This window comes from Mobula birostris, chromosome 6 (assembly GCF_030028105.1).
Source record: "Mobula birostris isolate sMobBir1 chromosome 6, sMobBir1.hap1, whole genome shotgun sequence".
NCBI lineage: Eukaryota > Metazoa > Chordata > Chondrichthyes > Myliobatiformes > Myliobatidae > Mobula > Mobula birostris.
Genome location: NC_092375.1, coordinates 183,793,718 through 183,807,967, shown reverse-complemented (window position 1 = coordinate 183,807,967; position 14,250 = coordinate 183,793,718). Strand labels below are relative to the sequence as shown.

The 14,250-nt window shown below is 42.2% G+C and overlaps 1 protein-coding gene across 1 annotated transcript in view; it reads left to right on the top strand.

Moving 5' to 3' along the window:
* The first annotated feature begins 3,650 nt into the window (after nt 1–3,650).
* slc38a11 (solute carrier family 38 member 11) overlaps nt 3,651–14,250 on the top strand; it is a 71,203-nt gene continuing 60,603 nt past the window's right edge. Inside the window, exons 1-4 of the mRNA XM_072259782.1 lie at nt 3,651–3,711; nt 3,826–3,960; nt 6,591–6,656; nt 10,031–10,137. Coding sequence (XP_072115883.1) covers nt 3,651–3,711; nt 3,826–3,960; nt 6,591–6,656; nt 10,031–10,137 — 369 coding nt within the window. The remainder of the gene's footprint in view (nt 3,712–3,825; nt 3,961–6,590; nt 6,657–10,030; nt 10,138–14,250) is intronic.

Below are 14,250 nucleotides of genomic sequence, written 5' to 3'. Positions count from 1 at the left end.
ATCCTGCTACTTGGCGACTTTAATGCCTGAGCAGGCAGTGACCATCAGTTTTGGCCGGAAGTCATTGGCAAGCATGGCCTTGGAAAGGAGAATTCAAATGAGCTCCTAATACTCACCTTCTGTGCAGAAAATGGGTGACAATCACCAACACCTTCTTTCAGCTTCCAGGCATCCACAAGGCAACATGGATGCATCCACACTCCAAGAACTGGCACCTGATTGATTGCGTGATCACAAGGCACAAGGACATCAGGGATGGATCATCACCAGAGTGATGAGGGGTGCAGACTACTGGACTAGCCGCATCCTGCTGAGAAGCAAGCTGTCATTTCAGACCGCCGGGGCGCACAGGCGCCACCAGGCTGAAGCTAAGCGGAAGCTGGACATTCAGTGACTCGTTGACCCCAGGATCAGCAAAGTGGACGATCAACTTGAGCAACTGCCTGAGGAAGCAGACCCAGAAACAGCATGGGCTGTCATCAGAGACACCCTGTACTGCACTGCAAGTGCAGTTCCTGGGCACTCCAAGAGGAAGCATCAGGATTAGCTCAATCAGAACAGCTCTGATATCGTCACCCTTCTCAAGCAGAAGCAGGAAGCCTTTGCAAGCTGGCTGTGTGACGAGCACTGGGACACAATGACAACCTCCAGACATGCCCGCTTGACGCACCTTTGTAGCACGGTCTAGGCTGAGCTGTGGAAGATGAAAGACCAGTGGTGGGACTCCAAAGCGGCAGAGCTTCAGTACTACACTGACCAGAACACCACTGAGAAGTTCTTTGATAGTCTAAAGACGGTGTACGGACCTTCCTCCGACAGCATGCACTAGTCCACTCCTTGGATGGAGCACTCCCCACTGACAAAAGCGACGTTGTTCAACGCCGGGCAGACTGTTTTGACCAGCTGCTGAACAGGCCATCCCAGACAGATGACCAGGCCATACAAGACATGCCCCTGCGCCCAGTCTCGGAGGTCCTTGATGATTCCCCCACATTGGTAGAAGCTAGGAAGACAGTCAACGAGCTGCAGCCAGGTAAGGTCCCTGGCCTGGGTGGGATCCCACCAGAAGTCTTCAAGGAGAATCGCAAAACCCTTCTTCCCAGGCTGACAGAGCTCATGCAGCAGGTCTGGGAGAAAGCCTGCATACCACAGGACTTTCGGGATGCAAACGTCATCCATCTGTACAAGAACAAGGGGGCAGAGCATCCTGTGACAACCACAGAGGCATATCTGTCCTGAGCATAGCCGGGAAAATCATAGCCCGTATCATACTGAACAGGATTACATCCCACTCCTTGATGACGTTATCTCAGAAAGCCAATGTGGTTTCAGATCTAACAGAGGGACAGTGGACATGAACTTTGCTGTCAGACAGATCCAGGAGAAGAGCCAGGAACAGAACCGGAATCTCTACAAGTTAGACTGGTCAGCATTGTCAGGTCATTCCACAACATCATGATGGCCAAGGTCATTGAAAACAGGTGCACTTCTGACCCCTTCCTAGTAACCAACGGTGTCCAGCAGGGCTGTGTCTTCACACCTACTCTGTTCAGCTTGCTGTTTGTCACGATGCTGTTCTCTGCTCCCTCACAGACTGATGCAGGAATAACAATTCGCTACAGGACTGATGGACGCTTCTTTGATCTGCGACACCTCAAGGCCAAGACCCAAGGTGCTGGAACCAATAGTATGAGACTTCCTCATTGCAGATGACCGCGCTCTTGCAGCGCACCATGAAAGGGACCTGCAGGAGCTCGCTGACTGCCTCGCTGTGGCAGCAAGAAAATTCAGCCGTACCATCAGCCTGCAGAAGGCAGAAGTTCTGCCTGCACCCCATACCAACCTTGTGGAACCATGAGTTGAGAGTGAAGGTACAATGCTGATGCCTTCAGCTACCTGGGAAGCTGCCTCATCTCCTCCTGCAGTCTAGAGTGAGAGATCTCAAACAGACTTGCAAAAGCTGGGGCATCCTTTGGCAGGCTACGGACACGTGTGTGGGGAGAACATGGTATCCGGCTGAAGACCAAGATGGCAGTCTGCAGAGCAGTCGTCCTGACTTCTCTGCTGTGCGGCTGTGAAACATGGACCCCATACCACAGGCACACCAAGAGGCTTGACCAGTTCCACCTGCGATGCCTTCGCCAGATCATGAGCATCTCGTGGCAAGACAGAGTCCCCACCACAGAAGTGCTACAAAGCGCCAAGACCTCTGGCACAGAGACACTGATCATGAAGGCTCAACTTCGATGGGTTGGGGATGTGGTCTGGATGGAAGACAACCGCCTTCCAAAGACGGTATTCTTTTCCAAGCTGGCACCAGAAAGCAGAGAGGCCCCACAAAACACTATAAAGACTGTGTGAAAGTTGTCCTTGAAGGCATGTGACTGGTTGGGAGGCCTTTGCCAGAGACTGCAGCGCCTGGCAGTCTACAAAGGCACCAGCACATTCGAAGAGCAGCCGCTCAAGTACCTCAATCAAAAGCGCCAGGGCCTCACGGAGAGACGACCCGACCCTTCAATACCCGTCACATGCCCAACCTGTGGGCACATCTGCGCTTCCCAGTTCAGGCTTTACTGTCATCCGAGGCGTCACTGACATCATCATCGTTCCCAACAGACTTCCCAGAAGACATACCGATTAAATAAAAGCACGCACATGTCATGGGAGATGGCTTTAACTGGTGTATTCAGTTTTTTTTCTGTCTATTACTATGCATTGCATTGTACTGCTGCCGTAAAGTCAAAAAAGTTCATGATATATGCTGCTGATATTAAATCTGATCCTGATTTTTGCCAGGATGAAAATGTATTCTGATACTTCGGTTCAGCTACTGGACTGTAAAATCTTTCCAGTAGGGTTACATAAATATGAACTACTTTCAAAGTAAGGTAGATTAATGTTACCTGATGTATCATTATGTTGAATGTGTGGATTTCATAATTTTAGTAATATTAGTGGGCTATTCAGGGGTGGCGCTAAGGTAATGCTAGCTGGTACTATAGCCTCAGCAGAAATTGCAATAGCACCAGCGTAGCACCACCAAGAAATTAACTGAAATTTCACATACAAATTTCAGCTGCTTTGCTTTCTCTGTATAGTTTTGAATACATATATAGTTTTTAAGTAGAAATAATGTATGTACAGTGTAGTTTCACTGAACAGAATTGCCAAAAACGACTTGTGGAAAAAAATGGGCATATACCCGCATGTGCACATAGGTGCCCGCGCAAGGCTTCATGGTCATGGTAGTCTTTCTCAGGGTAAACACAATGTATTTGACTGCTACTTTTGTCTGTTGGCAACCCTACCGCCCCCCCCCCCCCCCCGGTCCGCAAGAATATTGTCAATATTAATCTGGTCCGCAGTGCAAAAAAAGTTGGGAACCCCTGCCATAGGGTACATCCCTCAGCACCATCACTGAATAATTCAGCCCCACTGTAGCACTGGCAAGAACAATCTGGCGGCGCCACTGGGGCTATTTGAGAAAATTAACATGGACACAAGGTCGATCACTCATAAGATAAATTTCCTGTATTAACTGGGTATTAAAGTGGGTATTTTGTTTTTAAAAAATAACATTAGTATTTTTAAAAATGTGCATCTATTTACAAATTATTTTGCATTTTATGTTGTCAGGGTTACCATACTCAATGAGACAAGCTGGTCTTCCATTTGGAATTCTGCTCCTTATCGTCGTCGCATATGTAACAGGTAACCCAGTTTGTGAACTATATGTCTAATCATTGCAATATATTTAACAAATGACACTTTTACATGACATACATCCTAAACTCATGGGAGGTTACTTTTCTGTTTTGTTTATAGATTACTCTATTATCTTGTTGATTAAAGGAGGAAACCTCTCTGGAACAAACACGTATCAATGTCTAGTGAATAAAGCTTTTGGTTTAACAGGCTATGTGATTCTTTCAATTCTGCAATTTTTGTATCCTTTTATTAGTAAGAACTTCATTTCAACATTGTTTGAACATTATTTTTTTAAGCTAGTATAATATTTTACCAATCAAATGTGCATTACAAATTATTTAGAGAATATAATTAGAGCTATATAATTTTTGATGTCCAAGAAAACATATATGCCATTGTATCTTTTACATAGCAATATAGGAATATAAAGAATATCAGAATATACAAAAAGCCATTAACAGTCTGTCTGGCAATAATACCTTGGATGTCCCATTTTCTATAGTACCCCCTGTAAACTCTAAATTTTGGCCACGTACCCATCCAGCTCTATTGAGCTTGCCATAATGACTTCCAAAGACATTGGCGTAATGTTGATTTCTGGAGAATTTATGGCCTGCAAGTTTATTCGTGCCAATGGGCCTGCCACTGCAAATTCATTTAGACCCAAGATGGCCCAAGGCACATGTGTTTGTCTCTTGCACACCTTTGCCATGTCTGGGATTGGGACTCAGGTGGTTGGAGATGGGGGCAGTGGTCAGTAGCTTGTGTCTGCAGGTCTGAACCCTCAGGGACAATATCAGCACCCATGAGTGGTAGGATTTTATAAGATCTGGGTCTGGAAGTAGTTAAGTTTGGGGAGTCAAGAGAATCCTGAGAAAAACATGTAAATTAAAAGAAAACAATAAATGGATTTCCTTCCCAGAAACAAGATCCAGCTGTTCAAGAGATTCCTTTATGTAATTCTGCTGAAGAGACAGCAGTTCTGAAGATGCCAATGATAAGCATTCTTTGGAACAGTGGTGCCTAATTTCTTGTGCAGGAAGGGTGATTCATGAAAAGAAATTGCAAGTTGAATTTCCAAAGTGTTGCAATTTGACCTGGAAGTTGCATTCTATTCCAGACATTTTTTTTCAAATAAAGGCAATGCTCTGTGTCCAGATTTTTAAACTTGTAAAATTTTCTAGTCTGAGCCATTCAGAAAGTGAGCTTTTCACTCAGCATGTAGTTCAAAAGTAATAAAAGTGTGAACTAATATTCATAATCTATAGCAGCGGTCCCCAACCACCGGGCCGCAAAGCATGTGCTACTGGGCCATGAGGAAACGATATGAGTCAGCAGCACCTTTCCTCATTCCCTGTCACGCACTGTTGAACTTGAACATAGGGTTGCCAACTGTCCTGTATTTGCTGGGACATCCCGTATATTGGGCTAAATTGGTTTGTCCCGTATTTCCCCCACTAAGGTAGAACGTTCCTATGAAACCTTTCGTGCCGAAATGACGTAAAGCGCAGAAGCAATTACCATTAATTTATATGGGAAAAATTTTTCAGCGTTCCCAGACCCAAAAAGTAACCTAACAAGTCATACCAAATAACACATAAAACCAAAAATAAATAACAGTAACATATAGTAAAAGCAGGAATGATATGATAAATACATAGACTATATAAAGTAGAAATAATGTATGTACAGTATAGTCTGGAAGATGAAGGCAAAACCGATTTGTGAGGAAGAAAAATCGGCACATACGTGCATGCGCACATCACATGCTCATGCCACGCATGCGCACACAGGTGCCCGCGCAAGGGTTCATGGTCATGGTAGTCTTTCTCGGGGAAAACACAAGTGTCCCGTATTTGACTGCTACTTTTGTCCCTTATTTGGGAGTGAGAATGTTGGCAACCCTAACTGTAGCTGAGGTGAGTTTAACCCTACTTGAACATCCCCTCCCTGGTCGGCCGGTCCGCAAGAATATTGTCAATATTAAACCGGTCTGCGATGCAAGAAAGGTTGGGGACCCCTGATCTGTAGAGTGTACCTATATTAACGTAGTGATTAGAAAGGGTAATAGAGTCTCAGGAAAGTACAGCACAGAAATAGGCCCTTTGGCCCATCGAGTTCATACCAAACCATTTAAACTGCCTACTTCCATTGACCAGCAATGGGACCATAACCCTCCATAATCCTGCCATGCATGTGCCTATCCAAATTTCTCTTAAACATCGAAATCAAGCTGGTATGCACCACTTGCACTATCAGCACAATCTACACTTTCATGACCCTCTGAATGAAGAAGTTACCCCTCATGTTCCCCTTAAACTTCTCACCTTTCACCCTTCGTCCATGACCTCTGGTTGTAGTCCCACCCAACCTCAGTAGAAAAAGCCTGCTTGCATTTACCCCATGTTTGTCCCTCATAATTTTGTATATCTCTATCAAGTCTTTCCTGAGTCTTTTACATTCGAAGGAATAAAGTCTTAACCTGTTCAAACTTCCCTTATAACTCAGTCCTCCAGACTTGGCAGCATCCTTATAAATTTTCTCAGTACTTTTTCAACCTTAATTACATCATTCCTGTAGGTAGCTGACCAAAACCATGCCCAATACTCCAAATTAGGCCTCAGCAATGTCTTATACAAATTCAACATAACATCCCATCTCCTGTACTCAATACATTGTTTATGAAGGCCAGTGTGTCAGAATCTTTATTTGTGACCCTATCTACCCGCATGCCACTTTCAATGTATTTATGGACCTGTATTCACAGATCAAAGAAAAATTAGGTAATTTATATTTATAAATGTATTGTTATAGAGTTTATCCTTAACCACATTTGTTATGAACATGAATTCACTTTGTAAAATGTAAAATTTAATTTTCAGCCATGATAAGCTACAACATAATCGCGGGAGATACATTAACCAAAGTGTTGCAGCAAATTCCAGGTGGTAGGTGATTATTAAAGGATTGTTTCATATAGTAACACTGAATATAAGCATTAGATTAATTCTAAAATGATATACACAGATAAATAATAATTTGTGCTTTTGGTAATGTTCGGGTCGGGTGACCGGGAAAGTACAAGAAGTCCAGGTGTCATCTCTGGAAAGCCATCTCACATGCGACGTGGCAATTCTAGACCAGACCTGAAACACTGAAGGTTGTGGGACTGCTGTGACAGGGCTTCAATGCTATTAGCTCCTACAAAGTAAAACAAGCAACATAAATGACAACAGGGTTTCGCTCCCAGATGAGCTCAATGTCTCTTATGCTCACTTTGACTGACAAAACATGGAGGCACATTCATTAACTCCCACAACCACTGATACGATTTCGCTCTCTGAGGCTGACATGAGAGCATCTTTTAAGGGGTCAACCCACAGAAAGCATCTGGCCTAGATGGTATATCTGACTGGATACTGAAAACCTGTGTTAATCAACTGGCTGGAGTGTTTACTGACGTCTTTAACCTCTCACTTAGACAGTCTGTAGCACCATGGTCCGGGAAAACATTGTCTCATTTTTACTATGTTCTCTACCAGCAGTTATGGTTGAAATGACAATAAAAAGTGACTTGACTTGACCTGACTTGAAGTTCCCACCAGCTTCAAACAAGTTTCTATCATTCTGATAGAAGCTTGATTTTTCCATCAAGAGCATTATGAACTTCCATACCTGGCTCTGATGCAGCCAGTCAATATATTCTCCTCTACACATCTATCGAAATTTGCCAAAGGTTTCGATGTCATGCCAACAAGTGTAACCATATTGCCATCAGCAACAGCTTAATTGCAAGAGCTACTTATTTATTTAAGCTAAGAAAGGAAACAAGATGTTGTGGGAATGTTGCTTGAGTACTGTTCTTGCCAATGTGTACATCAACAAACTATATCTTCAGTCATAAATTAATCAACACTACATTTTAGGATAATTATTATATCTTAAAGACACTCATAAATGTCTGCAGACATACTGTGGAGAGCATTCTAACTGGCTTCATCTCTACCTGCTATGGGTGGGGTGAGGTGGGGGGTGGGGCTACTGGACAGGATCGAAATAAGGTACAGAAAGTCAGCTCCATCAGGATGATTATTGATTTAAAAAGAGCATATATATACAAACAAGATGAGAATTATCTCAAATATATATATTTCAATAACAATACATAAAGAAGGTGATATAAACATTATGAAAATCATGCATAGTATTATTCTGATATAGAAAGTATAATAATGAAAAAGATAATTAATTCTCCTCTTATACATTCATGAAGGGAAAAAAGACTTTTTGAAATTTTTATGTAAAAAAAACCCCACTGTTCTATGCAAACAAAAACAAAAAAGAGAAAAAAAAGAACTGGGCAGTCCATCCTGAGAGTAAAACCAAGAAAAGAAAGAATTTCTGATCAAATCCAAAACTTCAGAAAATAACGGAAGAGACTCAGTACAAAAATCAATAAATCAAATCATATGAAAATATTGAATAAAAGCTCACCAGATTTCTTCAAACTTAAAGGATGTATCAAATGTCCGACTTCTTATTTTCTCTAAACTTAATCAGGACATGATGGAGGAAAGCCAATAAAAAAAACAGTAGGTGGGGGCACCAGTCTTTCCAGCATCCAAGACATCTTCAAGGAGCAATGCCTCAAAAAGCTGACATCCAACATTTATGACCCCCATCACCCTGGACATGCTCTGTTCTTGTAGCTACCATCAGGGAGGAGATAGAGGAGCGTGGAACCACACACTCAACGATTCAAGAACAGTTTCTTTCCCTCTGTCATCAGATTTCTGAATAGACATTGAACCCATGAACACTACCTCACTACTTTTTAATCTCTTTTCCAACTACTTATTTAATTTTATATATAGATAAAGATATATATACTGCTGCCAGATAACAACAGATTTCATGACGTGCCAGTGATTCTGACCCTGATTACAGAACCTTTGCATCCTCCAAATGAATTAATTTCTCAGTCAGCTTTGTTCTGTCTAGAAACTTGTTACATTCCTCTCTTTTCTACAAAGTCATTAATAGATATAGGAGATTGCAAGATAACCAGTACTAATCTTTTTTACAACTCATCAATAAAACACTGATATTTTCTGCATAATCAGAACTTAAATGGCATTCACTGACTGCCCTAGGGAAGGTGCTGGTGAGATGTCTTCTTGAACTATAGCAGTTCTTGTGATAAAAGTATCTCAATGCAGTTACACAGGGATTTTCATCCATTGTTGAAGATTGCACAAGGTAACTTGTTGAAACTCAGTTGACTGAATAATGTTGCATGAAAACCAATGTAATTATGTACCATGTCTTATTGCATAGGTGATCATGGTCTCATGACTACGAATGTTCTTGGCAAATTTTTCTGCAGCAGTGGTTTGACATTGCCTTCTTCTGGGCAGTGTCTTTACAAGACGGGTGACTACAGCCATTACCAATACTCCTCAGAGATTGTCTGCCTGGTGTCAGTGGTCACAGAACCAGGACTTGTGATATGCACCAGCTGCTCATATGACCGTCCACCATCTGCTCCCGTGGCTTCATGTGACCCTGATGCAGAGGGCTAAGCAGGTGCTGCACCTTGCCCAAGGGCAATGCAAGAAGTGCCTTACACCTCCTTTGGTAGAGATGTATCTCCACCCTGCCACCCAATGTAATACAGATTGTAAATTCTAGTGGACACATTCAAAATTATTGTTGCTGAAAGAATTGGACATAAATGGATGGTCAGTGATTAAGTGAAACCCATTTCTGGTGTTGTACTTTTTGGCCTAGACAAAGTAGGTTCACATGTTTTAATAGAATTCTGTCTGACACTCAGGCTCCTTATTTCACAATCCATACAACCACAAGATATTATTTCACATTCCATTTGGCAACAATGGTTGGAATGCTGTTTTTAAAAAGCAATGTTTTGACTTCAAGATTTGCATACAATGCACAATGTTAGGATGACTGCCAATTGTGCAATGCTCCAAATGTCACTGCTGTGGTAACAGAGTCATGATGATGCCAATGGTCATGTGTAAGAGGTTAAATCATAAGGAAATAGGGTTGATGGGATTTCTCTGAATGCCTTCTGTGGTTTGGTGGGACAAAAAGCTGCCTTCTATCTCGCAAGGAGGAAGCTGAAAGTAGTTGCTGTCCGTGAACAGAAAATAGCATCTTAAAGTTGGTCATCTCACAGTCCAAACACTACAGAATGCTAAGCCGTTATGTAAATGGACACAATATTTGTTTGTTAATGTCGAATTTAATTTTAAAAGCATGTTTCATAATATTTCTATATCATTTGTTCAAATTCCAGTTGGCCCTGAAAATATCTTAGCAGAGAGGCATTTTGTGATTGCAATGACAACTCTCGTGTTCATGCTCCCATTGTCCATGTATCGCAACATTGCTAACTTGGGAAAGGTAACTTTTACTTTCATTATTGTTCACGGCTCTGTTAAATACTTTATTGTAAATAATTTAGACATCACCATCATTGGTTACATAGAGTCTTAACTTTCACAATCAATTAGTGGGGAAGTCTCTGGCATTCTGCAAGATGGACCATAAGATACAGGAGCAGAATTAGGGAACTCAGCCTACTGAGTCTGCTCCACCATTCGATCATGGCTGATTTATTATCCCTCTCAACCCCATTCTCCTGTTTTCTCCCCGTAACCTTTGATGCCCTGACTAAGCAAGAACCTGTCAATTTCCACTTACTCAATTACTTAGCTTCCATGGCTGTCCCTGGCAATGAATTCCACAGATTCATCACCCTCTGGCTGAAGAAATTCCTTCTCATCCCTGTTCCAAATGGACATCCCTCTATTCTGAGGCTGTGTCTTCTGGTCCCAGTCTTATCCACCATTGGAAATATCCTCTCCATATCCACTCATGTAGTCATTTCAAAATTCAATAAGTATTAGTGAGATCCTCCCTGCATTCCTCTAAGCTCCAGTAAGTACAGGCCCAGAGCCATCAAGCACACCTCATATGTTTACACTTTCATTCCCAGAATCATTCTTGTGAACCTTCTCTGGACCCACTGCATTACCCATATGTCTTTTCTTAGATAAGCGGCCCAAAACTGCTCACAGTACTCCAAGTTCAGTCTGCCTAATGCCTTATTAAACCTCAGCATTGCATCCTTACCTTTATATCCTAGTCCTCTTGAAATGAATGTTAACATTGCATTACCTTACTTAACATCGACTCAGCATGCAAGTTAACCTTTAGAGAATCCTATATAAGGATTTCCAAGTCCCTCTGCACCCCTGATTTTTGAATTTTCTCCCTGTTTAGAAAAAGGAATACATCGTTATCCCTTCTATCAAAGTGCATGACCATATACTTGTTGGCCTGGGGTCAACATATTTACATTGTCGTTTGTGCAGACAATAAAGTGCAAGCTTTGATTCAATGCACTTCCCTCTACTATATTACATCTGCCACTTCTTTGCCTGTTCTCCCAAACCGTTTTTCTGTCAACTTCCTACTTCCTCAACCCTACCTGTCTCTCCTCTGCAAACTTAGCCTCAAAGCCATCAGTATCATCATCCAAATCGTGAACATATAACATGAAAAGCAGCAGTCCACTAGTCACTGGCAGGAAACCAGAAGAGGCCCTATTTGTTCTTGCACTTTGCCTCCTGCCAGACAGCCAGTTTTCTGTCCATGATAATATCTTTCCTGTAATACCATGGGGCTTTTATCTTGGTATGCAGCCCCATATGCTGCACATTGTCAAAGACCTACTGAAAATCCAAATAAATAACATCCACTGACTCTTGTTTATTATTCCCGCCTGTTAGTTCCTTATAGAATTTCAACACATTTATCAGGCAGAATTTACCCTTAAGGAAACCATGCTGACTTTAGCCTACCTTACACCTCCAAATACCCCGAAACCTCATATTTAATAATGTTAATAGTGGACACCAATATCTTACCAATCACTGAACTCAGGCTAACTGGCCTATAATTTCTTTTTCTCTGCACCCCCCACCCCCCGCCACTTCTTAAAGAGTGGAGTGAGATTAGCAATCTTCCAGTCCTCCAGAATACAGTGATTCTTGAAAGATCATTACTAATGCCTCCACAACCTCTTCAGCGACCTCTTACGGAGCCCTTGGGTGCAGTCCATCTGCTCAAGGTGAATTATCTACCTCTAGATCTTTCAGTTTCCCAAGCAACTTCTCCTTAGTAATAGCAACTACACTGACATCTGCCGAAGGTCCTGGGTGTCAAGATCCCTGAGGATCTAATCTGGTCCCAACATATTGACAGCGGCTATACTTTATTAGGAGTTTGAAGTAATTTGGCATGTCAACAAATACACTCAAAAACTTCTATAACTGGAGAATATTCTGAAAGGCTACATCACTATCTGGTATGGAGAGGCTATAGCACAGGACAGAAAGAAGCTGCAGAGGGTTGTAAATCTAGTCAGCTCCATCTTGGGCACTAGCCTACAAAGTACCCAGGACATCTATAGGGAGCGTTGTCTCAGAAAGGCAGCATCCATTATTAAAGACCTCCAGCACCCAGGGCATGTCCTTTTCTCACTGTTACCGTCAGATAGGAGGTACAGAAGCCTGAAGGCACATGCTCAGCAAGTCAGGAACAGCTTCTTCCCCTCTGCCATCCGATTCCTAAATGGACTTTGAAGCTTTGGACACTACCTCATTTTTTTAATATACAGTATTTCTGTTTTTGCACAGTTTTTCATAATCTATTCAATATATGTAATTGATTTACTTGTTTATTATTGTTTTATTTTATTTATTATTTTTTTTTTTCTCTCTCTCTCTCTGCTAGATTATGTATTGCATTGAACTGCTGATGCTAAATTAACATCTCGTAGGCATTCAACAAATTAATTCTCTTGGGGTCCAGTACCAACCTGATAATTCCAATCTACCTGTGTATTGAAATCTCCCATGACTATCATTACATTGCTCTTATTACGTAGCTTTTCTATTTCCCATTGAAATTTATATCTAACATCCTGGCTACTGTTCAGGGGGCCTGTATATAACTCCCACCAGGGTGTTTTTACCCTTGCAGTTTCTTAACTACCCACAAGAATTCTACATCTTCTGATCCTCTGTCACCTCTTCCTATGGATTTGATTTCATTTTTTTTTTACCAACAGACCCAACCCAACACCCCCACCCCATCTAGCTGCCTGCCCTTTTGATACAAGATGTTTCCTTTGATGTTAAGTTCCCAACATCTGGGAGGCAACACATCATCCTAGCTTCTCTTTTGCAGCCACAGAATCTGCTGTTTGTCACCTTAGCTATCGACGCTGCTATCCCTATCGCTCTGCCTGTCTCCATCCTTCCCCAGTGAACCTCAGAGCCAGACTCAGCTCCTCTGGTTTGGCTGCAACTGCTGTTTGACCATCCCCCTCAGCAGTATCCAAAGGGGTATAATTATTGCTGATTGGAATGGCCACAGAGGAACCCTGCACTGACAGCTTACTCGCCTTTCTTCTTTTGGCGGTCCCCCATCTACTATATGAAGCCTCCTTTCTTGTGAGCACATCTATGTCTCATCTATGAAGTTTTCGGCCTCCTAGAGTGCATCCAGCTCCAGCTCCAGTTCGTTAACCTTGTCAGTCAAGAGCTGAAGTTGGGTGCACTTCTTGCTGATGTAGTTATCTGGCAGTCATAGAGTCATAGAAAACTACAGCACAGAAAGAGGCCCTATAGCCCTAACTAATGGCCTCTCCACTTAAACCTTTTTATTGGCCCTTACTAAGTGACTATTAGCCCAAGCAGTCTCCCACTCCACTGAGAAGTACCGACAGGCCCTACTCGCTTTTTAAAACCTGCATTTAAAGTCCACAAGGAACTGTCCCCAACTCACTCTGTGATCTTCTGCTTGGAAATTTTATCCTCCACTTCTTCAAATGTGTGGTCTCTGAATGTCTTCCATCTCAACCTGGTTGGAGAAGGGAGTAGGAACTGGATAAAGAAAGATCCCTGCTAGGTAGCACAGTAGATCAATAAATACTTTCTTTCCAAATTCCTCATAAGTAGTCTGGTAAATAGTTATGGGGAAGTTTGTAGGAAAGGGAGAGAAAGACACCATAATGGAGGGTTTGGAGTTGGAAGCCTAGAAATTTCTTGCTTCTCCTTATGGTCATGGAGGGAATTGGGGATCAGTCTATTCAGGCGTAAGTTCAATATAATGACAAGTATCTTTTTCCTCATAGGTCCTGGATTATATAGAGTCAGATAACAATGATGTCATTCGAGCTTGTTCTAAACGTTTATCAAAGAACTTGCTGCTTCGTCACAGCTGCCACACTCTTACATGGTGTGCGGTAGAGCACTGAGGAGCGCGGTAGAGTAGAGTGATCTGGGAATATGGATCCATAATTCCTTGAAAGTGAAAGCCCTCAAGAACATGTCAAATTTACTGGAAAAACAGTTAGGTCCAATAAAATAAATCACTCCAGATATCTTAGCTGCCTGTCTGCCCAGTTTCTTCAGGAAGACAAGTTATTATCAGCTCTTGGGTTTT